The following is a 24,475-nucleotide window of genomic DNA, read 5'->3' on the forward strand; positions in this document are numbered from 1 at the left end:
ACCTTTTGCTTTAATATCACTTTTCAGTTAAGGTTTAATTCAGTTATTCATGAACTCATTCACTCAACAATTATGGATCTATAACCCATTAGGGAAAAAAAATGGTACCACAATTCTGATGTTATAAAACATTGCTTTTAACATATACCAGAGTTGCTTGAAAAATATTAGTTTGTAGAAACAAACTAGTTACTAGCCAGTGAATTAATATTGACGAACTTGTTTCCAAGTTAAAAGTAGATGAAACCTGTGTAAATGTTTTGTGTATTAACATTATTTATGATAATTAAATGGCAACGATATTAACTCCTTCAAGCGTACATTGTCCTCCAGGCTACTTGCCCATTTTTATTTGCTGACTGACTTTTAAGCAATTCTTGGCTAAACAGAGAAAGGAGAAACAGTCTCTGTGCTATGTGCAGATGGGATTTTTTTTTCCAGGCTCCGTGGTGTACTACTTTCATTGCAAAAAGTGCTCATCTGTAATATTAACCGAATGCAGTTTTGGTTCATTGGATTCGAGACACTTCCCAGCATTTCACTTCGTATTGCATTCAATATTCACAGCAACCCTTTAAGTAGGGCATCATTATAATTATTAATTTCAGATGAAATCAAAGCACCTTAATTTGCAAACGCCAAGAATCAACTATGGAGCTGGACTCTATAGATTGCAAACGTCACTATCACGTGTTCCCGTCGAGTCGGCTGACGCTGCTCAGATTCACAGATTCCACGTCCTAGCTGGCCAAACGACATTTGCGTCGCAGTTACGCCCAACCTGCTTATAAACAAGGACTCTGAGCAGGAGCAACCAAGGTGCCCTGGCTTGATGGCGGAGGGACGGTCCTGTCTCCTAGGCAACGGCCATTGCATACAGGCTGTTATGGCACGGAGCTCCCAACGCCTCCACCTTTGGACGTCACTTCCTTTGGCCTGTGCCGTTGTCCTAGTGACGCGGGCAGAAAGTCAGTGTTGGGTACCCGAGAGACCAGGCGGGGTGGGAAGTCACTTCCTCCCGGGGACGCTGTTGCCTAGCAACCGCCCTCCGCCTCCATCTTTTGCCCCGCCTCCTGCTTCTTCCAATACCTGGTTTCGCAGACTTCCAGGCCCTGGCCGGGGCGACATCGGTGCTAGAGCCCAACCGCTGCATTCTCAGGTGGTCCCAGGAACCCGGGCGCAGGGGGCACGGGGTGGATTGCAGGATGCGCGGGCCGGGGGCGCGGGGAGTCGAGGGGACCGCGCTGGGTCGGGAGCCGCGCGGAGGAGCTGGGGACACGGACGCCACCTGGCCGGCCCGGGGAACTCTGGGCGGTGGCCGGCCATCGAATGGGCCTCCGGCGTCCCGCGAGCCACAGAGACTTTAATGCAGCCTGGTGTCGAGACGTCCTTGTGTGTTTTATTTTATTTTATTTTGTGAGAAAGCAAACAAATGGCTTAGGAAAATGTCGCTGCAGTTCGTGGCGAAGCATTGTGTTTGAATACGGTTTATATGCAATTCATTTTTCGGGGCAGGGGCGAGATAACCTTGACTCTGACAGTCCTCTTGGAATAAGTCATGCTGGCATCTGCAAAGCAATATTGTTGAATAATGGAAAAGTGAGAAATATCTGGGACATTTGGTGCTTAGCCTTATTTTTAATTTATATTTTAAGTTTATTCATTCTTAAAATAGTTGTAAAGCAGTAACTTTCTTTTGTCTTTTCTTTTTGCGAAATCAATTTGTTGGGACAATTTTATGTCTTTACTAAAACGCCATTTATATTTTGAAGTGAACATATAGGCCAGTGTTCGGAGCGGGGTATTTTCTGTTTGGAAGGGAGGACACTAACGCCAGGAATAGAGTATCTCGATCATGTAAAAACGTCTAATTATTTTATATATTTATATATTTTTCAGCCATAATCACAGTTTGAATGAATTATTCCAACTATTTATTAACGATTTTATAAAAGTAGAGAAAAAGAATACACTATGTCGGATGAAATCTTCAGCACAACTTTGGCATATACCAAGAGTCCAAAAGCTACCAAGAGAACTTCTTTTCAGGTAAAATATGTCAAGGCATTTTGGTTCTGAATATACTAGAATTCAGCACTTGCTGATTTGCCAGGGGTCTGGCTAGAGGCGAGAGTTCTTGCTTCTCTTTTGCTGTGTTGTAGGTGGTTTGTCAACTTTGGGTGCTGGTGTTAAAATACCCACTCTGTGACTACTCTTTCTTCAATATTGGCTTCTAAGCTGAAAGCAAAGGAGCCGCTTTAGAGTCTGTCTCTGTCTAGACTTCAGTTTTCTATTGTAAGCATTAAAAGGCTTACTTGGGTCATCACAATTCCAAACTCTTCTTCCACATCTGCAATATTGATTATGCCCATATCTGTAGTTGATTATACCCACATCTGCATTATTGATTATGCCCATATCTGCATTATTGATCATGCCCATATCTGCAGTATTGATTATACCCACATCTGCAGTATTGATTATACCCACATCTGCAGTATTGATTATACCCACATCTGCAGTATTGATTATACCCACATCTGCAGTATTGATTATACCCACATCTGCAGTATTGATTATGCCTATATCTGCAGTATGCCCGAAGTACCAATGCAAGACTGACAGGAATGTGGCTTAATGGTAGGCTGTGTGCCTACCATGCCTGTCAAACCCAAGTCCCTACCTCCCTCAGAATGTACAGGTCTCTAAGAAAACCGAAACCAATGCTCCTATCATTAACGAGCTTTTAGCTCAGATTGTAACCTGCAATTAGTTTATCTGATGCTGGTAGCCACTTCCTGTTTAACTCCAGATCCCATAGGAGATGGCTCCCATTTAAATGGCCTACAGTGAGTTTGATGACTTGGGACCGTGACACAAAGCAGGCTTCGAGTGAAGGTGGAGGAATGAAACTTAAATTTGAAAGCAGAATAATAAAGTATTGCTTGTTTAAAAATTACTTCTAAGTATGAGATGTGCCTGCTTGAATGGGAATTGATATTACTGATCTCCTTTCAGGATGAGCTGATCAGAGCAATTACAGCCCGGTCAGCCAGGCAGAGGAGTTCTGAATACTCAGATGACTTTGACAGCGACGAGATTGGTATGTAAGGGGAGACACAAATGGACCAGTTCTTTGTGTTTTGCTTCCCTAGTTATGTGTCGCGTATCCACTAACTTCTTAGGACAATACAGTGCCTATGAGCTCACTCATTTCAGAATTTCTGTGTGTGCAATGACTTAGAAAGCCACTCTTAATTTTCAAGAAGCTTACGGATTATTTTTGCTTATTTCTGAATGTGAATTTAAAACTATATAAGTACATTATCAGCAGGTCTACCATAAAGTGATGCCTTAGGAGTAAGCTGTATTAGAAGGAAGTTTCATCTTTAAGTTCAACTTGAAGAGTTCTGTATTCAGATAGCAACCGGAGGTGACAGGATTCATCCTGGGAGCACTTCTGTAATCTGCTTGATGCCGCGCGACTGGGGCTTGGGATTGTGGGTAGAGTAGCTACTCTCCTGTTGCTGGTATAAAACATCATGACCTAAAGGGACTTAGGGAGAGAGTTTATTTTAGTTTATAGCTGGAGAGGGATGTGAGTCCCTCATGGGGAGTGGGCTTGGAGGAAAGAAAGCTACAGGCATGGCCGCAGGGGCAGGAAGCTGAGCCACAACCTCGCCAGCAAACGTGAAGCCAAGAGCAAACTGGAATTGTGTCGAGGCGATGAACTCTGAAAACATCCCCCAGTTATGTATTTCCACATCTGATACCTGCTCCCCTAACGGTGCCACCAGCTGGGGACCAAGTGGTCACGTACCTGAGCCGATGGGGGAACATTCTCATTCAAACTGCCCGATTCCACTTTCTGTAACCCATGAGCTCACGGCCAATGTGAAGCACATCCAGGCCGACTTTAAAATTCCCCATCATCCTTATCATTTTCAGCACCGCTTAAAAGTCCAGTCTCATTTGGACGATTCAGGGCGATCTCTTAATTGTAACCCCTTGGAAAACCAGAAAAGCAAAATATATAATTCCAAGATATTATGGGACAGGATGCGTACGACCTTTCAAAAGAGAGGCATGTGGGGCCCATAGTGAGGAAATACTGGGTAAAGCAAGGCAGAAAGAAACATACAGGGCAAGCTTGAGCCCTACAGAGCTCCATAATTAGTGTGCAGGATTCTCGTTGGCTCTGCCCCTCAGGCTTCTCTGTCTGCAGCTTACCCCCCCCCCCTGTCTCTAACTCCCTCTGGCAGATATCTCAGGGCTCTGCTTCTCCAGCAGGGTCCAAGTTTCATTTTCACAATTCCACACCATGGTTTTCACCCTGTCAGGGCCTTCCGACAAGGCTTCCCCTCCTGCCACAGCTCACCTAGTTAAGGAGGCTCTCTGCAACCACAGGAGGAGAATCCATGATCCTCTCATACAGCTGAATTATGTGCCTCCAAAGTCAGCACCAAGTGAATGCCACTGCCAAGCTTGGCTGTCATTTGGTGACATCTCTTTTTATCCCATTGATTTCTAGAAGCAGAATTCCATATCCTCTTTCACTATTGGAAACATAGCTACCTAGTGGGGGAGGGCTCTTGCCCTGAGGGCACCTTCCCTTTGTTCCAGTGCAGAGCTGGGAGCTCTGCTAACTGTGCTGATCTCATCAGCCTCCTGCACAAGCTGTGCAGAAACATCGAGCTTCCCAGGGCTCTTTTTCTCTCCAGGCTGTATCTTTCGGTCCAGCTTGCTTGTTTTTCTTACAGATCTGCCTAAGCAAAACCAGTAATAACCACGCCATAGATTCCATGGTATGCTGTCTCCAAGCCTCCTCTACCAAAGAAATTAAGCCCATTACTTTTAAGTTAGTGTACTGTTTGCTTTCTATTGCTGTGATAAAACATTAACCAAATCCAACTTGGGGAGGAAAGGGTTTATGTGGTTTACACTTCCGGGTAGCAATCCATCCTTGAGGTACCTCAGGCGCTCAGTCAGGAGCCTGAGGTAGGAACTGAACAGAGCCCGTGAAGGAACACTGCCCAGTGGCTCACTGTCCTTCAAATCACTCACCTTGCTTTCTTGTGCTCTTAGGATGCCTGCACAGGGATGGCGCTGCCCACAGTGGGCTGGGCCCTCCCACATCAATCCTTAGTCAAGACTCTGCCTCACAGATAAGCCCACAGGCCAGTATGCTGGAGGCAGTTCCTGGGTTGTGGTTTCCTCTTCCCAGATATTCCAGTTTGTGTCCAAGTCGACAAAAACAAACCTACACCTTTATCCTTGGGCAAGATCCTATGACAAGGCCAGACAACCTCCAGATTTTTCAACAAGAACCAAAAGGAATGGCCTCTATCCTACCTGCTTTTAGAGTCTTTGCTTCCTCCTGAAACTTCTTGAGCTGGACCGCTACAGTCCCTATGACTCTCAGAACTTCAGTCTCCCAGGCTCCTCCTAGGATGGACTTTCAAACTCTCCTTCCAGTTTTAACCACTGCTGTGTGAGCTCCGGGGTGTTCCACATTCCGGTTTCTAGCAGCAGCCTCTTTTCTGGTACCAACTTCTGCCTTAGTTACTCTTTTGTTGCTATGCTAGAGCACCATGGCCAAAGCGACTGATGGGGAAAAGAGTTTATTTGGGTTTATGATCTCAGAGAAACGCGAGTCCGTCATGGTGGGGCAGCATGGCAGAAAGTTGTAGGCACGCACAGGTTGCAGGATCTGCAGGCTAGGAGACATCAGCAGACAAGAAGCAGAGAGCCAGAGGTGGTCCAGGCTGTGAGCTCTGAGGCATTTCCTCCTCAACAGTGCCACCAACTGGGGACCAAGTGTCCAAGCCCCTGAGCCTACAGGGAATATTCTCAGTGAAAACACCAAAGTGGGTCAATGTGAAAGACAGACCCTACACATTCATATAGCCACTGTTTTGTGTTAACTTGGTTTCCGTTAAGTGGGCTAAACATTCTACTTTAGTTTTCAGGTATAAGCATATAGAATTTTAAATCTGAAATGAAATGTGCTGTTTTGTACTGTGAACAGCCCTTTAAGTCCTACGTCTTTTTAAGCTGTTCTTTATTAGATATAATATTTTGGGGTGGGTGTGACATTGAGCAACCTTTGGGAGACATTCCTCAGAATAAGCACAGTGCTGCAGACACTTGGTAAATAATTTTAGTATGTTAACGAAACTCAGATTTTATTTCATAAATGCCAACAAGGAGTGCCAAGATTAGCGGTTTTCAAGAGGTACAAAATCAATTCGTACCTATTTTGGGATTGTTGATTTATTTCTGGTCCTCTCTTTTCCTGAAGATGGTTGCTTTTCAAAGAGATGGAATCTGGCCATCGCATGTTTAAAATGTACTGCTGAAATCACTTTTTTCTTGTTCTTAATTCAGTTTCTCTAGGCGAATTTTCAGATACCTCAACAGAAGAAAGTCTAGTTAGAAAAAAGATAAACGACTTTCATTTATCTGACGATGAGGAGAAGAATTCTCCAAGACTGTCCTTTTTGAAAACCAAGAACGTAAAAAGTGATATATGCAGAGAGGAGCAGGAGCTCAGCCAGCACAGCGGAGGCGTGTCACCTGAAGTTCACGACGATGTAGCTGGGAACTCCGCTTCCAAATCACAGAATGATGCTCAAGAAGGTGGAGAAGAGATCAATGCAATAAAGCCTAAACCCAGAGTTCTCAGCAAACGCAGCCCATCTCCAGGTAACTTGGGAAGTTACTGTAATTGTGTTTCCGGGACATTTGTTTTAAGATAACCTGTCAATTTTTTTCATATGGTAGCTAATGAATTCAACTTTCCAATTTCTCAGCTGTAGCTTAGTAGCCATGGCTACAGAAGCCCTCTGCATATCCAGTCTGGAATCTGTGCTGGGGAGTGAGAGAAAAGCAAGCTGCTGTGGTCACCCACAGATGCAGCTCCCAAACACTCATCAGCTTCCATTCGGTGTGTGGGGAGGGAGCTGCAGTGAATAGTGTGGTGAAGTGGTGGGTAGACAGCCGGCATACACAAGGCCCTGGGTTCAAGTGCAGGCCTACTGGAGCACGGCAGCATTTCTATGTCAATATTCTGCTTTTGGTGTTAATGAAGCTTCCAGGTTCTCCTTAAGAAAGAAGAATCTTTCTTTGGTCTACTGCATGGGACTATCAGCCAAAATCCAGTTTCCTGAGGATAGAAGTAGCTCCCTGGTGTGATTGAGGTTCTCTCCACCAGTGTGCTAACCCCTTGATCGGGGGGGGGGGGGGGAGAGGACTAATGGAGAGGACAGTCAAGTGGTACCCTGGGAGCCCGTGGGCGATACCACGGAACTAGCACGTGGGAAGGCGAGGATTCTCCTGGTCATCTTCCTTTCTGTTTTACAAAGGAAGAACTAGTTAATGCTGAGCTGTGTGAAGTCTCCCCATCATGTCAAGTGTAGCTCTGCCAGGCATTTCTTAGTTAGCGTGGTAGATGGGACCCGCGACATCAGATACAACTTGATTTCAGACATATGTTAAGGAATGACGCTTTCATCCCTGATACTCTTAGGAACTTCAAAGGGACAAAAGGATAAAATCAGAACAGAGACTCCCAGGAAAGCGTCCAAGCCACCGATCACAGACCTCGCCACCTGTAGTTATGTGCAACATGGGTAAATGGATTCGGCCACTCCAGCTGCTGGAGTGGGAGGGCAAACCTGTTTTTCTTGTCCCACAGTATTGTGTTAGAATCTTTTGAAGCAACTAGAAAATGCCATCAAATGTAAGCCGCCCATGTAAGGAAGCTGAATTATCTCTAGCCTAAGCCTCCCAAGTGTAGTGATGGACTCGTAGGTAGAGCATAGCTGAATTTGGTCTCTAAGAAACTTCGAGGACTGAGAATGTAGTATAACATAAAGTCCTTGCCCTGCATGTGGAAAGAGTCCCAAATTTAATCCCAAGAACTGACCAGAGAAATTAATTAAAAAAAAAAAGGAACTCAAAGAAATGCGAACACAGCAGCAAAAATTAGTCTGAAACAGCCAAATGTGTGTAATTCCCAGTTTACCGTAGGTGCCAAGTAATTCTCCACCTAGTTAATCCATTAAAGCTGTGGAGGAGCCTGGTGTGTTAATGCAGACACGAAGTCCTGTCACTCCAGAGGGTGAGGCAGTAGGATTGCTGTGAGTTTGAGGCTAGCCTGCGCTGCATCGATATGGGCTAATAAACAAGACCTTTCAGTTACTGGAAAAAGCCCGTGGGAAGTTGCAGTAAAGGTAAAATTGAAATGAGTAAGGCAATACTATGTTCTAACCACAAAGTGGCAGCAGAATTCTGAATGCCCCTTAGGTGTGGATGCACTCAGGGTTTCCATCTAAGTAATAATCTTGCTAGGGTTGAAGCAAAGCATTTCTGGAAATGGAATTGGGACGTGGAATATACTGACGTTGTTGGGTTCTTCTGTTTGGAGCACAAACACTGAGATGAGTGGCCCTGAAAAGTATTTGGCCCAGAGAAGTAATGAAGGATCAGAATGAGTGGATGAAAACATAGCTGATTCACCATTAGAGAAAGAATGTAATTCCTGGCTTTAGCCATACTCTTAAATCAGTGGTTTCTCTTTTAATTATTCTGTATTTAGAATGCTGGGGATTGGATTGTTTTCTTGAGTGCTCAACACCCTCGGTACCACCATAACCACTGAGTGCTAAGTACCCTGGGTCCCACCATATCTGCTAGGGATTTTTTGGATGGAAGACTTCTCTAAGCAGTCAGCGCTGCATCCCTTCCTCCACAAGGGGCCCTCCACACCCTGAGGCCAGCATCATTTTCTCCACGCCCGCAGGAGCACTTTTCTTTGTTTTGTCAGTTTATTTATTTAAGAATCATTTATTTTCTCCACCTGCAAAGTCCCTGAATGCTGAATACTGAAAAGGGCTGGTGTTGTGTGGAGGGCCTGGCTTCAGCAGGGTTTCACTCTGTAAAGGGAAGTTGTGTGATGCTTTATGTTTTGGAAATGTTTTTAATACTAAGAAAACTCATAAAATTGAAATTAACATTTAATAAAACTAAATTAGACTAGCTAACTACAGGATGGCAGCAATTGTTTTAGAAATCTTTATTGGAGCTTGAGAAGTGTGCACAGGGGCTCGCAGCACTGCCGACCGAAGTCTCGCACACTCACCCCATGATGGCAGCACTGAGGTCAGGCTCACACACTCACCCCATGCCCGCAGCACTGCCGAGGTCAGGCTCGCACACTCACCCCATGCCCGCAGCACTGCCGAGGTCAGGCTCGCACACTCACCCCATGGTGGCAGCGCTGCCAAGGTCGGGCTTGCACCTCACAGCCTTTCCTTTTTTAGGGGAAAACGGCGGCAGCTGTGAGGTCGATGGCCATTTTAAGCCTTCACCTCGGCCCAGGAGCGTCAAAAAGATCAGCCCCACGGAGGAGGGAGACAGTGCAGATGGCCAGGAACATTCCCCGAGTGAAGACTCTGCCCCCAGCGCTGCCCTCCCAAGGCAGAATGGCACAGAGGTGGAAACTGAGGGAAAAGGACGCTCTGAAAACCTTGATCTTGAGGTGGGCACAACGGTTGCCGAGTTCCTTAGTTCAGACCTATCCTGCATCTGTGTGCATGCGCGTGCGTTTGTCTACATGTATGTCACATTTTCCTTTGCAATTGTTAAAGAGTTCTTTTTTGTTTTTGTTTTTTTTTTCTTTTATTTTTGATGTGTTCATTTTTTAAAAACTATACTAGATTCCCTTGAGCCTAAAATTCCCTTGACTGTAAACATAGCATAAGGTGTCGGATCCCCTGGAACTGGACTTACAGATAGTTGTGAGCTGCCATGTGGGTCCTGGGACTGAACCCTGGTCCTCTGAAAGAGCAGCTGGTGCTCTTAACCTCTGAGCCATCTTTCCAGCCCCAGGTACAGATTCTTAACTGTAAACTTAAAATGTGTAAGTCAGCGTCGCTTGACTTGAAATGTGATGTGTGTGTACTCTTTTATTGAAGTAGTGTAGCCCTGTGGTGAAAATCTCACAGGAACAGCTGTAACTCCACTGCCAGCGTAGCGGCTCTGCTTTCCTTCCAGGCCACTCTCCTCCCGTTTATTATCACTCTCCTTGTTTGTAAGGCATGGAATCTTTCCACACCGTGAGGGGGTCTTGTTGATATAGTCACATGGTATCTGACACAGCCCATAGTGTAGAGCTATTATCCCATTGGACGCTCCATTTTTAACAGTTAGATGTCCCCACTACTCACTGTGTGTCTCCCTGGCTCCGCTCTGACTCTTCTTTAAGGTCCCTCTCATGGGCTTTCCCATGGAGTTTGACCAGTTCTCTTCCCTGCCTGTGTAACCTCTGCCTCTTCCCTGGGTGTGTAACCTACGTCTCTTCCCTGGGTGTGTAACCTCCATCTATTCCCTGGGTGTGTAACCTCCATCTATTCCCTGGGTGTGTAACCTCTGTCTTTTCCCTGGTGTTTAACTTCCGTCTTTTCCCTGTGTGTGTAACCTCTGTCTCTTCCCTGGGTTTGTAACCTTGTCTCTTCCCCGGTATGTAATCTCCATCTCTTCGCTGGTCAGTTCCAAGTGTGTTCATCTTGGTGTGAGCTCTTAATGCTTTGACTCCTCTGCCTCAGCCCTGCCGATGCCACACCTCTCTGTACCTTCCTCTTGCCTTTGTCAGTGTGCCTGTGTGCACGGCTGATGTGCATGTCAATTGCACACTTTCCTGCCTTAAACCCTGACTGATCAAGACGTTGTAAGTTTTGTGCTTTGATTTCTTACTTTTTTTTGTGAAACTTTGCATCTATACATGTGAAGGCAATTGCTGTATGATTTTTTTCAAGGTGTTATAATCAGGTTTAAATGTCAGATGGGATTACTATTTATTGTTTTGTGTGTCTGTTATTGTGTTTGTATGTCTGTGTCTTCTCCCTTTATTTGCTAGAAATTTGTTATGAAACACAAAGTTATGAAAAGTTAAATTAGAAGGCTCATCAGTTAAGGTACTTGGGACCGGAGTCTTTGTGGCGAGGTCTGTGCCATTAAATTTGTTTTTTTCTTTCCTATTTCTATTTTGTTTTATATTTTATATATTTACAAATTTTGTGTGCTTGTTGCTTCTGTGAGTCTGTGCACGCTGTGACTTGCCTGCGGAGGGCAATGGACAACTTTGTGAGGCTTTCACTCTTCCGGCCTTACATGGGGATTGAACTCAGGTGCCAGGCTTGTGCAGCAAGCGCTGTATCTCCCGTGCCATCTTTCTGGCCCCTGGTCTTTCCTTCCTGGTAGGTTGACAGGTACTGTTGAGGGCAGAAAAGGGTGTCCCATTCCCAGAAGCTGAGGTTACAGGTAGTTGTGAGCCGCCCAAGTTGGTCCTGTGGAAGAGCAGGAAGCCCTCTTAACCCTTGAGCCAACTGTCCAGCACAGACAGCCTTAAAGACCCTGTTGCCTCTGGGAATCCTTAGGGCTAACCTTATATGGTAAATACTTTCTTAGCAGGACTCGCTCCTACAAAGTCTGACCTCATCATCCCTCAAAGAAAGCCCTGGAAATTGCACCTCACCGGAACCTCAGGAAAAAACATCCGTAAAAGGTAGTCACACCTATGTCCTACCTCGTTTGTGAACTCTGTGTTACTCAGTGTCCTGTCTGCAAGGGAAACGGTTATCTTGTATATTTGCGGGAAAATGGTATGTCTTTAACCCTGGCTGTGCAGTTGACTGACTTTCCACCCAGAAGTTAATTCCCCAGTGTATTGTAGTCCCTGTCTCAAAAGGCTGTTGTGAGCATTGAGTGTTGATGTCTTTTCTGCCCCCAGCAAAGTCTCAAGGACTACTGGGATGGTCACTGAAGGGAGCCTGTAGTGTGTGGTTGTTGTTGGCATCGTGCAGATAACAGCATAATGGCTACCTGGGCTTTCTATCCAGATGTAGACAGATGGACAGAGGAGCAAGCCTCTGGGCCTGGGCCTTATCCTCAGCGCCATCTACCTGGTGTGGTTGTGGGGATTTTAAAGATTAGTAATGCCCTGGGACTACTACCTAGGTAAACGCATAGAAAACATGAGGTGTATGTCGGTTATTTCCTTTGCTAATGTTGGAGCTGGTGTAGCTGAGACAGCCCAAAGGAAGAGCTGAGGAAGATGGCGTGTGGGCTGGCTTCCATTAAGTGCTGCGCTGGCTAGTTCTGGTCACCTTGGCATAGAGCTAGACTGTCTCAGAAGAGGGAATCTCAGCTGAGGGGGCGCCTCCATCAGCACAGCTGTAGGCAAGCTTGTGACCCATGTTATTGTGACTGGGAGTTGGACCTTGGTGGAAACCAAAACCTCTACTACACATGGCCTGCTGACTCTTCTGGTGACTGTAACGTGGTGGCCTCTGGGTTACGCCTGTTGGGTGCCCCACAGTGTCATGGAGTCAGTGTAAATAGCAGCAGTTCTGAGAAAGCTGAACTGAGTCTTTTTATGCAGAGCTTAGGCCTGTGCCGGGGAAGTCCTGGGTGCAGCAGCCCCGCCCTTGGTGCCTTCATGGGAGACAATGAAGGAAATGAAGGTGTGAATCTGGCCTGAGCTGGGCTGGGTCTCTGTGTGAGGTGAACTATGTGGATCTGCGCTCCTCTGGCCATGCGTGCAGCTCGCCTGCGCTCCTCCCCCCTCAGTGCTGTGGAGGGAGCCCTTGCCTCCTGCTTTCCCAGCATGCTCCTAGCTTTAATGGGATGGATATTGCGGTCTTGGTGTGGATTTGCACAGCCACACGTTCTCCTTTACTTGGGGGTAATTATTCCTTTCTTATTATGCATATGCTGTGTTTTCTAAGTGTGAGGCTTGTCAAATGTTGGATTGAATAAGCATTTTTGCATTCATAGACCAAGTGTGTTCAAATTTAACTGGATGGTTTTCATCGCGCTTTATTTTGTAAGAAAAAAAGAGATTATAGCCTTGCATCGTGGCTCGTGCCTATAATCCAGCACTTGGGAGGTAAAGGAAGATGGCTCAGGAATTCAAGGCCGGTCTCAGCTATAGGACAGCCTGCTCCAAAAGAGGGAATCTGCAGTTTAGCACACACATTGCTGCTGTTCTGTATGACCCAAGGTTCCTTCCCAGCACCCACATCAGGCGGCTCACATCTGTAGCTCCAGCTGCTGGGGATTTTGGCTCCTCTGGCCTCTGAGAAGGGCACCTGCATTCATAAGAACATATATGAACACACACCCAAACGTTCTAAATAGGACAGCACTCACTTGAGGGAGAGTAAATAAGTCTGTCATACACTGTGGCATCAGAAGGATTCAGATTCAGTGCAGTCTCTCTGCTTCCAAACAGATCATGATGGAGAACCTACCGAACTCTGGGATTCCCTGATATCCAATGAAAACGAAGAAACATCGGTTTTGGTCAACTGTGTTTCTCCTGAACTTGAGCAAGCCGAGGCAGGTCAGGGGGCTGCTGGTGACAATGACGAAGACAGAGCAAAGGCTGGGTTCACAGATGACGACCTCACCACTGACCCACTGCTCTCCACGTCCCCGAGTGTCGTCACACCCACCGAGACAGCAGAGCCAGCCAAGGTCCGTCTGTAACATTCAGCACTGGCATTTCAGACTCACACATGAAATAGAACCTCATGTATCTCATACCTGTCTTCGTACCTCTATATCCGTGTGGAGAACATCTTTCCATAGTGGCATTGTATTTGCAAGTAGATATTACTTAATTACGTTGAATTTCAATTTCAAGGAAAGTCTGCACTTGTCAGAATGAAGGCAGTTGTTCCCTGGAAACTGTCAGGCATAGTGATATGATTTAAAATAGTTCATAACCACATAATATATGTGTCTCTATATTGGTTTCTATAGATCAGATCATAAAATATAGCTGTTTAGAATAGCTATGGAGATGTTATGTTGGTGAAATTTTAATCTCTTCAAAACACAAACAGCTTTAATGAGAGGTTTCAAGAGCTCCTTGGCTACACAGTGAGCTCCAGGCCAGTCGGAACCATGTGGGACCCTAGTGAGCCCCAGGCCAGTCGGAACTGTGTGGGACCCTCTTGAGAGAGATGAAGACAGAGAGGCAGAGACAGAAACAGGTGGAGGAGGAGTACAAGGAAGAAAGGAGGGAGGGAGGGAAAGAAAAAGAGAAAGTTTTTAAAAGTGTTTTTCAGTGACCAACCCTAGTGCATAAGGTGCCTGACACTTAGAAATAGAACAGTGATTTCCTCAGTTTTGCTTCTCAGCCCGACGTTACCGTGGCGAGTGATCTGTCTATGTGTTTCCCATCTGCTAGAAAGCAAACGAAGACCGAAACTTGAAGAATAAAAAGGCAACGAATGGTCGAGTGTCCAGTGCCTCTGGCAGGTAAGAGTTACCAATGTCCTTGTGCGTCGGCTCACAGCTTAGCAAAACCCACCTCGGTCGGGAGTCCATGAAACACATTCTGCTTGCTGTCATGGATCTTTCTAGTGATTTCCGTTATCAGATGGGATCGATACCTCGTGATGAAGCTCTTAGTTGGTTCCACTCTTTCATAGAAACCTCTCCATTTATTCAGAGTTCTTTGTTTTTTTTTTTTTTTTTTCCCCCTGGCTGTGTTTTTATTTTTTCCCTGATCTCATTGTACAGCTCCTTGGCCAAAGCTCCTGTTTTTTTTTTTTTTTTTTTTTTGATGAGAGACTATATATAGATGGTCATAAAATTGAAATCCGGCATTGTTTTTCTATTAAGTGTTTTTGGCAAACACTTTCCACGGCTAAATGGGTTTATTGAAGTGATAAGAACGTGAAGCCACGCATGTCGGCCCATGTGTAATCCAGCACGCAGGAGGCTGAGGCGGGAGGATGTGTGCATGCAAGGCCAGCCTGAACTGCATCGTAATACCCTGTCTCAAGTAAAACCAAATAACAACAATAATAATAATACTAAGTACTAGAATCCCAAGAGCCTCACCCATGCTCTCTGATTGGTGTTGCCAATGCCTCAGCCTTCCGATCCCTTTAATCTAGTATTAGCCGAATGAAGAGGCTGTCACCTTTGCCCAGTAAATCAGTAGTTGACATTTTCTGAGCTCTTCTATCCCTGCCTTAACCTCTGAGCCCCTGCTGCAGCCTGAAGGAGGGGTGGGGATATGCAAATGAGTGATGAGAGCCAAAGCAGTAAAGAGAAGATAGGCCAGATTTCCCCACGGCGGCTGAAATATGGGTCCTGACCTGCTAAATCCACAGTTAGAGAGCAACAGAATAATGAGTAACATATCCAAAGAGTGATTAAAACCGACGTTTAGTGTAGTTTTTATGTTTTATTAAGATGTGGTTATGTTTCTTTAAAGGGCTCTAATTATTAGTATCTAAGAAGAGAACTATAGTTCAAAGTTCTAAAGTTTAATTTATGTAAGCAGAACTAAGAAAACATGACTTTTGACTGGGTTATTTTCAAGGTAATTATAACTCATTATATTCACTCATAATTTTTTCATTTTGTTTGTTTGATACAGGGCCCCACACTTAGCCCAGAATAGCTTGGAACCCACTGTGTTCAAGCTGGCCTTGAACTCAGGCCTCAGCCCCCTGAGTATAGGGTTGTAGGTGTGAGAGGCCATGCCTGGCTTTAGAGTGTGGCTTTAAAGGTAGTCACCGTACCTGACAGCTCTACCTTAGAGTGTGGATATGAAGGTAGTCACTGTTCCTGGCAGCTCTACCTTAGAGTGTGGATATGAAGGTAGTCACTGTACCTGGCAGCTCTACCTCACCTGCTCTCCGTACATTTGGAAATTTCCAGGCTGATGACCTCTGAGTTTTTAAAGAAATCCGGCCCCACACGGAGAAGTCCATCTGCAGCTACCTCTTCTCACTACCTAGGGACATTGAAAGTCCTGGACCAGAAGCCATCGCGGAAGCAGAGCCTGGAGCCCGACAAAGCCGATCACATAAGGGCAACTGTTTACCAGGTAAATGGAAAACACATTTTAAACAAGAGCTGATGGTCTCCACAGGCCTGCCCACCAGTTAATACTGCAACCACCTCAAAGGATAGCTGGATTCTCACTGTCACTGGGGAAGCTTTTCTTAGAAGTGTGTGAACAACCGTGAGGGTTTTTCTGAATAATTTGCTGCCCTATTTTGCTTAAATTTCCTTAAAAAAATGTTTTTAAGGAAAGAGAAAATACTGCTATGAATTATAGAAATATAGCAAAGACCTGTTTGCTGTAAAATCTACATGCATTTTATACTATTCTCAAAGTTTGTGTTGCTCATGATCAAATCTTTTAAATGTTTTCTTTCTTGAGATAAAGATTTTCCTAATTTTTGCACAAATTAAGATTTTCCTATTTTTTTCATAATTTTAAGAAAGATATTTTTTGTTTTGTTGCACAGAATATAACCTCGTTTGGAAAATTTTACACTTGAATTTCAGTATAAAATGTTGATACATTTAGTCATATTAAATCATTGCAGTCTTACAATACACGGGAGATAATGCAGTAAGATTTTCTTAAACAACAGTATTCATATTTACATTTACAGCATCACTGGGAAAAGAATGCTGTTTTAGACAAAATGTATAAATTTCTTGGTTTCTTTTTTAAACTTTAAACAAATATTTCAAATGTGGGTATGAGTTATAAGTCGTCTGGGCACCTTGTAGTATCACATAAGCTTTTTTTTTTTAATGTCACAGGAGTGGCTGGAGAAGAAAAACGTGTATTTGCACGAAATGCACAGGATAAAAAGAATCGAAAGTGAAAACTTACGGATCCAAAATGAGCAGGTAACGTAAAAGAATGAATCCTACGTCAGTAAGAGCCTCTGGGTATTTAACGTCACCAAATGAATGGTTTTTAAGTGGTAAAATGTATACGTGAAAGAACCGATTTCTGGCTTCATATTTTCAGTTTGGGTTCAATTTAACTTTTACATAAAAGCCCCATGTACGTTTTAAGTCTCCTGTGCATAGGGTAGACACAGCAGGGCTATTATATTAGCAGTAGCGGTGTGACCACCAAATTCAGTCTCAGAAATTGACGTGATTAGAGTTTAGGCTAGAACATAGCATACACTGGCCTTCAGTTTTCTTGTCCTGTCTTCCACTCCAACCCCTGCTTTGGCTCCTAACCCACATTCCCCTTTGCTGCCTGAGACTCTTGTCCAGCCTCTCCTATGATTTCACTGTGTCCCTGTCGCCTGCCCGCGAACCCACTTCATTGTACTGATGCACACAAGTAGGCCAGCAGGGAGACATCCCTGAAGTGAGCAGCACTGGGGCCAGGCGGGTCTCTGCGGTACGACCTCGAGGAGCTGTGCTGAGCACCTTTGTGCCCTTGCACTGCTGTTTAGGCCCGCGGGGACTTTTGCTTTTGATGATGTCACCTCCATGATGCAATCTACGTCTTCTCAGGTTGAACTGTATTTGAGGTCAAATACTGGCCTTCACAAGGTTAGAGAGTAAGTGTGTGACTTAGCTGCATAGTGCCCCGCATGTTCTACAGTGGGATGCCCTTATTTGACATTTGGTCTATGTTCCTGTTATAGGAATGTTATGCCTTTATATCAAAACAGGGTCCACACCAAACACCTGTACCCACTGTGTGCTTTGGGTAATTAATTTACCTTACTTTATAATCTTTTAACTTTCATGATTTTTTTACTAAACATTTTACAATACCAGTTAGCCTGTTGTAGTTTTTTTTTGAAAACATTTATTTTAGCATACTTCCAAAGTCAATTGATGCTTCTTTCTCATGAATACAAAATAGGTCGACCCCTGATAAGTGCTTTGACATTCTAAAAAGGAGTGAATAACTTCTGTAGATCAACTTTTCCAAGTAATTCTAAATAAATTACCTGTTTTACTACTTTGTATAACAACTGTTGGGAGACTGAAGACAAATACATATTTGTGTATATGTGTCTAGACCTGTACTCCTGTCTAGACACATATATGTATGCCGTTGTTTTTTCAAAAACCAAAATAGAAAAGAGCTGCTAAGAGGGAGGAAGCATTAGCATCATTCGAGGCCTGGAAGGCTATGAAAGAAAAGGAAGCAAAGAAAATAGCGGCAAAGAAGAAGCTGGAGGAAAAAAACAAGAGGAAGACGGAAGAAGAAAATGCCGCGAGGAAAGACGAGGCCCTGCAGGTGAGTACCGCAGACCCCATCCGCGCCTGGTTGTTAGCGGTCCTGGTGCTTGAATGAAGGATTCCTTATACTTTTGTCCATCTCAGAAAAGTGGTGACGAGTAAGGAAAACACTGTGAACTCTTCCAGGCCTTTGAGAAATGGAAGGAGAAAAAGCTGGAGTACCTGAAAGAGAAGACCAGGAAGGAGAAAGAATATGAGCGAGCGAAGAAACAGAAGGAAGAGGAGACGGTCGCTGAGAAGAGGAAAGACAACTTGACTGCTTTTGAGAAATGGTAATCCTTGCAGCTCGGTGGCTCCAAGGGAATACTCGAGGCTTCCCTAGGACTTAGGCTTGCAGGGCTTCCCATGCCTTCCAATCGCATCGCTTCCGAAGCTACACTAGGGCATCTCTAGCGTGTCTTCTTCTCTAACTTTCCAGTGTTTCATGTTCTACACAGGAGTGAGAGAAAGGAGGCTCTTCTCAAACAAAAGGAGAAGGAGAAAATCAATGAGAGAAGAAAGGAAGAGCTGAAAAGAGCGGAGAAGAAAGACAAAGACAAGCAAGCCATCAGTGAATACGAGAAGTGGCTGGTAGGTGTTGCCTGCAATGAACTTCCTTTTTCCCTGGCTCTTTATTCCTTTTCTGCTTCTCTTTCCCGTCCTGTTTTCCTTGGAGACTACCTAGCCTTTCCTCCTGTGCAGCTCAGATTCCCCCATGGCCTCTCCTTTCTGGCCGCACTTCTAAGGTTGCCCAAAGCACGTGAGCTTGCAGCAGGTGTGATGTTCCAGGCATGCATCCCCGCCACCCCCGCCTCAGGCACTTCTCACTGTGCCCTTTCTTCCTTCTGTGCTTCTTGCCTCTAACCTCCTGGAAGGCAGTCTTGTGCCCTGAGGGTCCAGAGTCTTTGAGGTGGAACCAGCCCTCGCATGCAGTAGTGCTGAGGCTAATGGGGAGGAACTTAGTTGATTTCTTATGTTCTTTTGATGTTACTGATGAGGTAGGGAAAAGGGTCTTATTTAGTAATTCTTCAGTGAAAGGGATCAGCATTGGAGTTAGAAGGTACAATATCCAGCTGCTCTTTACTACATGTGTGAGAATAATAAATATTTGATTTTAATGTGTATATGTTAACAGGTTACTTTTTGGTGCTGTCAAGCAAAATACAGTCTTCTATTTTAAAACAGATACACATTTTGTTAATTTTGAATAAATAGTAGACAGAAACATACTTTGTACAAGTCGAAGACACACTTATGAGTAGTGCCCACATCACACTTCTGCAGATCTTCCAGCAGGTTACTGTCTGACATCACCGGGCTCACCTCAGTCTGCTGCCTGCAGGCGTCACGCAGAGGATTTCCTGACTTGCATGCATGCCTCAGATGGAGCTGGAGCATGTTTTCATTACAAATATGTGTTAGTGACGTATATTCTGCAAATGGTCTTCACAGGCGCACACACTTTTCTGTTGAATTCTCTTTGCCTTAGTGATTTCTGAAATCCCTCTTCAATAGAAAATTCACCTATGACTTCTAGTAGAAGATGCAACTTTGCTTGTTTTTCTGTGTTTAGTAGTGCCTTAGGCCCTGCCAGTTCCAGTTTATTTTGGATTTCTGTCTTTTCTTTTGGCCTCTGATGCTCACACCTAGTGAAGAGACCTTCCCCGTGGTTTGAAGCTACTGGGTTTGCCTCCTTCTTTTTACGGCTCCTGTATCTCAGTGTCTTAGCCTTTACTGTGCCCTCGCGTTATTTTCTTACATGATGAGAATTTGATGCCAACTTAGCTTTCCCGGGATATGTGTTTCACGAACCAGCACCTTTCTTCCTGGTGGATTAAGAGCTCATCTTCATGACACACCCCTGCATTTGGGTTCTGTTTCTTTCTTTTTTTTTTATTAAATTTATTTATTTATTTATAAAACATTTCTGCCTCCTCCCTGCCACTGCCTCCCATTTCCCNCCCGATCAAGTCCCCCTCCTCATCAGCCCGAAGAGCAATCAGGTTTCCCTGACCTGTGGGAAGTTCAAGGACCACCCACCTCAATCCAGGTCTAGTAAGGTGAGCATCCAAACTGCCTAGGCTCCCACAAAGCCAGTACGTGCAGTAGGATCAAAAACCCATTGGGTTCTGTTTCTTGACCTTGTACTTCATTGGTCAGTCTTGTTATGCATGTATTTTTTTTCTTGTCCCAGCCAGCTTCCCTGTGGATTTGGGTGACACCCCATCCCAGTTCTTTCAAGGTGTCTCTCCCTGTGCGTCCCTTTTCATACACATTTTAGCTCTTCCTAGAGCACACAAGGCCAAGCTGAACTCCTTAACAGTGGAATATCTGATGAAACCTTCAGGACTAAAGGAATAATCCCCTAAGGCCAGTAAAGACCACTGCAGAACTCTCCTGCAGGCCAAGGGGGGAAATGCAACTCAAGGCAACTGGGTGGGAGCGACCTTACAATGGTGATAGGGAAAGTAAGAGTCCCTTCCAGGAGTCAGCAGTTCTGGCTGTGAAAAGCAGTTGAGGACTCCTGCAAGGCTTCCTGACAGCTCCATGCAGGGGGTAACAGAATTGGATGGTTAGTATTAGCTCATGGTAGGGCCCTGTCTTCAAAAATAAAAATAAGAAGTGCATTATTTGAATGAAGCAGTCAGTATTTCGTTATGATCTTTTAATCTCTTACATAGTGCTTGTTTCTTTTTAAAATGCTAGAATGCTTCACATATCAAAGTCTTGTCTTATTGCCAATATTACCGGGGCAATTGGATATCAAAGTTTGAATTTTCCAGTTTGTTTCCCCATTTCCCACCAGGCTTCTTAGTGCCTGTCTCAAAAACCAGGCAATGACATTACTGCTATTAATAGTACATTTCTGCATGTTCAAACAAATCAGCAATAGTCCCTAGCTACTTTTCCTTCAAAACTAATTAAACAAGAAGTTGTGTGCCAAGATCTTATAATGAATTATTTTCTTCCAGCAGTCCAGTTCAATAACAAGGTCACAAAGTGTATATAAACTTAGAGTTTTCTGTTCTGTCTTTTGTTTTCTTCTTTTACATTTTTATTCCTTTAGGAGAAGAAAGAAAAGCAGGAAAAAATTGAACGGAAACAAAAGAAGCGCCATTCCTTCCTTGAAAGCGAGACCCACCCTCCGTGGAGCCCTCCGAGCAGAAATGTGTCCTCGAGAGTATTTTGACAACTCAGGTTCTGGATTTATCCGTTCACCACCTTCGCCCATGGATTTGGAACCATTCATCTCATTATTTGTGGTAGAAGAGTCTGTTTTAATCGCTGCAGGAACTTCTATGGAGCGAGCGCGAGAGAGGTGCTTTACAGTGTAGGCAGTGGAAGCAGTGTTCTCAAGAGTAGATAAACTGCCTCAGGCAAGAAGCGGTCAGATTGCTGAGACGATCCAGATGCATGAAGCTTTGCAACGTCCTAGTCATTTCTGATGTGGGTGGTGTGTGTCACTGAGTTCTACGTCTTTTTAAAGCATAGATAGTCCGCTGATTGAAGGCTGCCATCAGATTCCACCATCGTGGAATGACTCAGTTCGTGGGAGCGCGTGCTTCTTCATTGGAGTTTGGGAATTAACGGTCCCTGGGGAGGATGGCCAGATTATGCTAACTCCACCCAGAACAGCGACTCCACTGGGCAGATTGAGGCCTCAGAGCTCTCGTCAAAGACCCTTGCCTTATGGCTTAATCTCAGTGTGCATTGCCTGTGTGGGCCTCACCTGACAATCATGGCCATTTATTTAATGGGTTCACTTCTGAAATTTTCTTTCTAAATTCCATCTCAATTTGCTTATTATTTGGTCAAAAGCCAGCAATTTGATGGTAGCTGTGTCTTATATAGTATTTGTGAAAATTTCGTAAGGGTTCAGGGTCATTATCAAAATTCTTTCCAGACTAAAGTTATAAAGATCAATGAAGGTAACTCTCACCTTCTCAACTAGCCTGGAGTGCTTCAACTTGACTTTAGAAGCAGCTGAATGAGAAAGTGACTTTGTAAAAATACTCAAGATTTATTTATTTATTTATTTGGCCTCTGCTTCTCCCTGTATCAAATGATCCCATCCGTGATTGGCCATTTCCCGAAACACCAGCTGTTGCCAGCTGCTGTATGCAGTAATGTGTTGCAGAGACAATCAACGGAAAGCATGGTTGCTGCTGTTCCCCGAGCTCTTACATCATCTCTGCTGCCTCTTGACAGATGGAATTTGTCAAATATGTAACAGCTATTCAGGGTAGGTGTTATTAGCTTTACTGCGCAGATAAAAATGCTGAGGCTAAGCAAATCCAAAATAACTTGCCATATAGCAAACATACGAGCAGTAGGACCCAACCCCACTGTCTTCCTTGACCTTGAGACCTGTGTGACCTCAGAGACAGTGGCTGACCTCTGAGTCAATCAACCTTGCAAGCGCTTGTCACTCCCAAGGTGTTGATCCTGCAGTGCTGGTGAGATGTGGTCCTTTCCCGGTACCTCCAGATGCTAATCTTCCTTACATCTAAAATGAGGTGAGGACTCATGGCATCTCAGAGGTTCATCAGACATAGTGTTAGCAAAGCCAGCAGCTTGAGCAAGACCCAACTGTAGGATGTGCACAAAACAGGACGTCACGAGAGGCTATGTAGCATTGCCAGAGTAGAGCAGATTGTGACAGACACCCACAGATGAAGCCAGAAGCCTTTGATACTGCCAGAAGTGGTCACTGAAAGATTCTCAGCAGGGTGCTATCGGTTTGGGATTCAGGACTTGAATTTGTGTGTTTTCCCACAACCAAGCCTCCCAGAATAGACTGATGCAGGCTATTTGTATTGAAGTCAATAGGTAGAGATGAAAAAGGGTTTTGCACATTGTAAGGAATGAAAAGGAGATCAGACAGGTGTAGCTCTTCATGGTCACTTTGTACAGTGTTGTATTTGCTATTGCTGATAGCTTCTGAATCATGAGAAATGAATGATACATGCAAGCTAAAGTGAAGTATTTGGAACATAGGACTCAGTAAATAGCCTTTGTCATATTCATTGACCTTGGTTCCCACTTGATGGACGGGAGGCCAGTCTGGGGTGAGCAGGACAGTACTTACTTAGCACACAGTTTTAGCATGCAGAACTCAAGCTTCTGGGCTGTCTTTGATGGACCAGTTACAGTCAAGTGCTGCCAGGAACCTGAATGCTGGTCTTTAAAGATGGTTTCTGAAGAGAATTACGTGAAGATATACCCAAGGCCCCAAATGTTGTTCCCTCACATGTGATTTAGGATGAGTCTATATAGAGAGTAAATAATAGGGTTCTTTTTTCCAACTTACAACAACCTGGATTCAATCTCTATGGAATTTATCTAGTTAAATATAATCGCCCCTTCTCCTGTAGTAAAAATAAAGCAGAGATTTGGCCAGTGAGTGAACATCCAAGTCTGTAATGTGGCAGTCTGAGTTCCAGAGGGAAGACTTGAACCTGCTAAGATTATCTTAATGTATTTGCTTATTTAAGAAATAAGACTTGCCCATATTTCTTTAAAAAGTACCAAATATAGGTATAAATTAGTTTATAATAATGAAAAATAAAACTCTTACATAAGAGTAAGTTCCATAATAACAGCAAAAAGGTATCACACATATCAAAAGTAATAATACAGTGTGGAATAATTTAGATGTGGAAGAGTTCATGTTTCCTTAAGGTAATTGGCTAAGAACAGTTCAGAGTAATGGTATTCCTGTAGCCTACTGTGTGTGCCACTCTTGAAGGTGCTGGTTCACTAGTTGTAGATCGGAAAGATAGCTGATGTTTTCACTGTTGCCAAAGTGGTACCTCATGGGAGCTTGACAGCCACAGTTGGATGCCCCTTGGAGTGGTGTAGCTGTCAATCAAACTGGACCAGACTGTTTCTGTGTTGAAGAATCTAATGTCCAGCACGTTTGTCAACCTCAGATGCCTAGTGCTGTCATTCAGGTTGACAGCAGGTCCTTTGCCCGTCATTCTACAGCTGTGCTGGCCTACACCAACGTTGGCTAAGTGTGGTTATTGCTCCTGTGGCTGGTTGCTGCTCTCTCCTGGTTCCCGGTTCTCCCCAGCTGTTTGGGTGCTCACACTGCTCTGTAAAGTATGAGGAAAGAGTGGCACTTATTAAATACAATAGGGAAAGGAAGTTTCATAAAGTAGGGGGAAGTGCATGCTAGTCGAAATCATTCTCAGAAATAAGATAATACAGGACACAAATTTGCCTAATTTAACCCTGATTCATAGTTCAGTTGTACTGCATTAAAAGACATTTAAAAGCCTATGTGTCCCCTCGACACAAAGCAAATACCTTATTGATTTTCCTCGTTCCTAGTTATGCTAACTGATAGAATAGTGAAATGACACGTGGGGATGAACTGGAGGCTTTCCCA

General features: G+C 44.4%; 1 protein-coding gene across 2 annotated transcripts; it reads left to right on the forward strand.

Annotated features, from left to right (window-relative positions):
* The first annotated feature begins 1,033 nt into the window (after positions 1-1,033).
* Positions 1,034-23,841, forward strand: Map9 (microtubule associated protein 9). 2 transcript variants are annotated; one of them, XM_050158857.1, is made up of 14 exons: positions 1,034-1,159; positions 1,900-2,049; positions 3,019-3,103; positions 6,388-6,705; positions 9,324-9,541; positions 11,470-11,566; positions 13,295-13,539; positions 14,258-14,328; positions 15,745-15,913; positions 16,645-16,734; positions 17,939-18,100; positions 18,229-18,374; positions 18,540-18,672; positions 21,149-23,841. In XM_050158857.1, exons 2-14 carry the CDS (start codon positions 1,975-1,977, stop codon positions 21,269-21,271), a joined length of 1,932 nt encoding a protein of 643 aa, XP_050014814.1. In that variant the 5' UTR covers positions 1,034-1,159; positions 1,900-1,974; the 3' UTR covers positions 21,272-23,841. The 2 variants fall into 2 exon arrangements, with proteins under 2 accessions (XP_050014814.1, XP_050014815.1); XM_050158858.1 differs by having other exon boundaries at positions 11,473-11,566.
* Positions 23,842-24,475: the final 634 nt, after the last annotated feature.

The sequence above is a fragment of the Alexandromys fortis genome, unplaced genomic scaffold (assembly GCF_014885135.2).
Source record: "Alexandromys fortis isolate MF-2015 unplaced genomic scaffold, M_Fortis_MF-2015_v1.1 scaffold_102, whole genome shotgun sequence".
In the NCBI taxonomy this organism is placed as follows: Eukaryota; Metazoa; Chordata; class Mammalia; order Rodentia; family Cricetidae; genus Alexandromys; species Alexandromys fortis.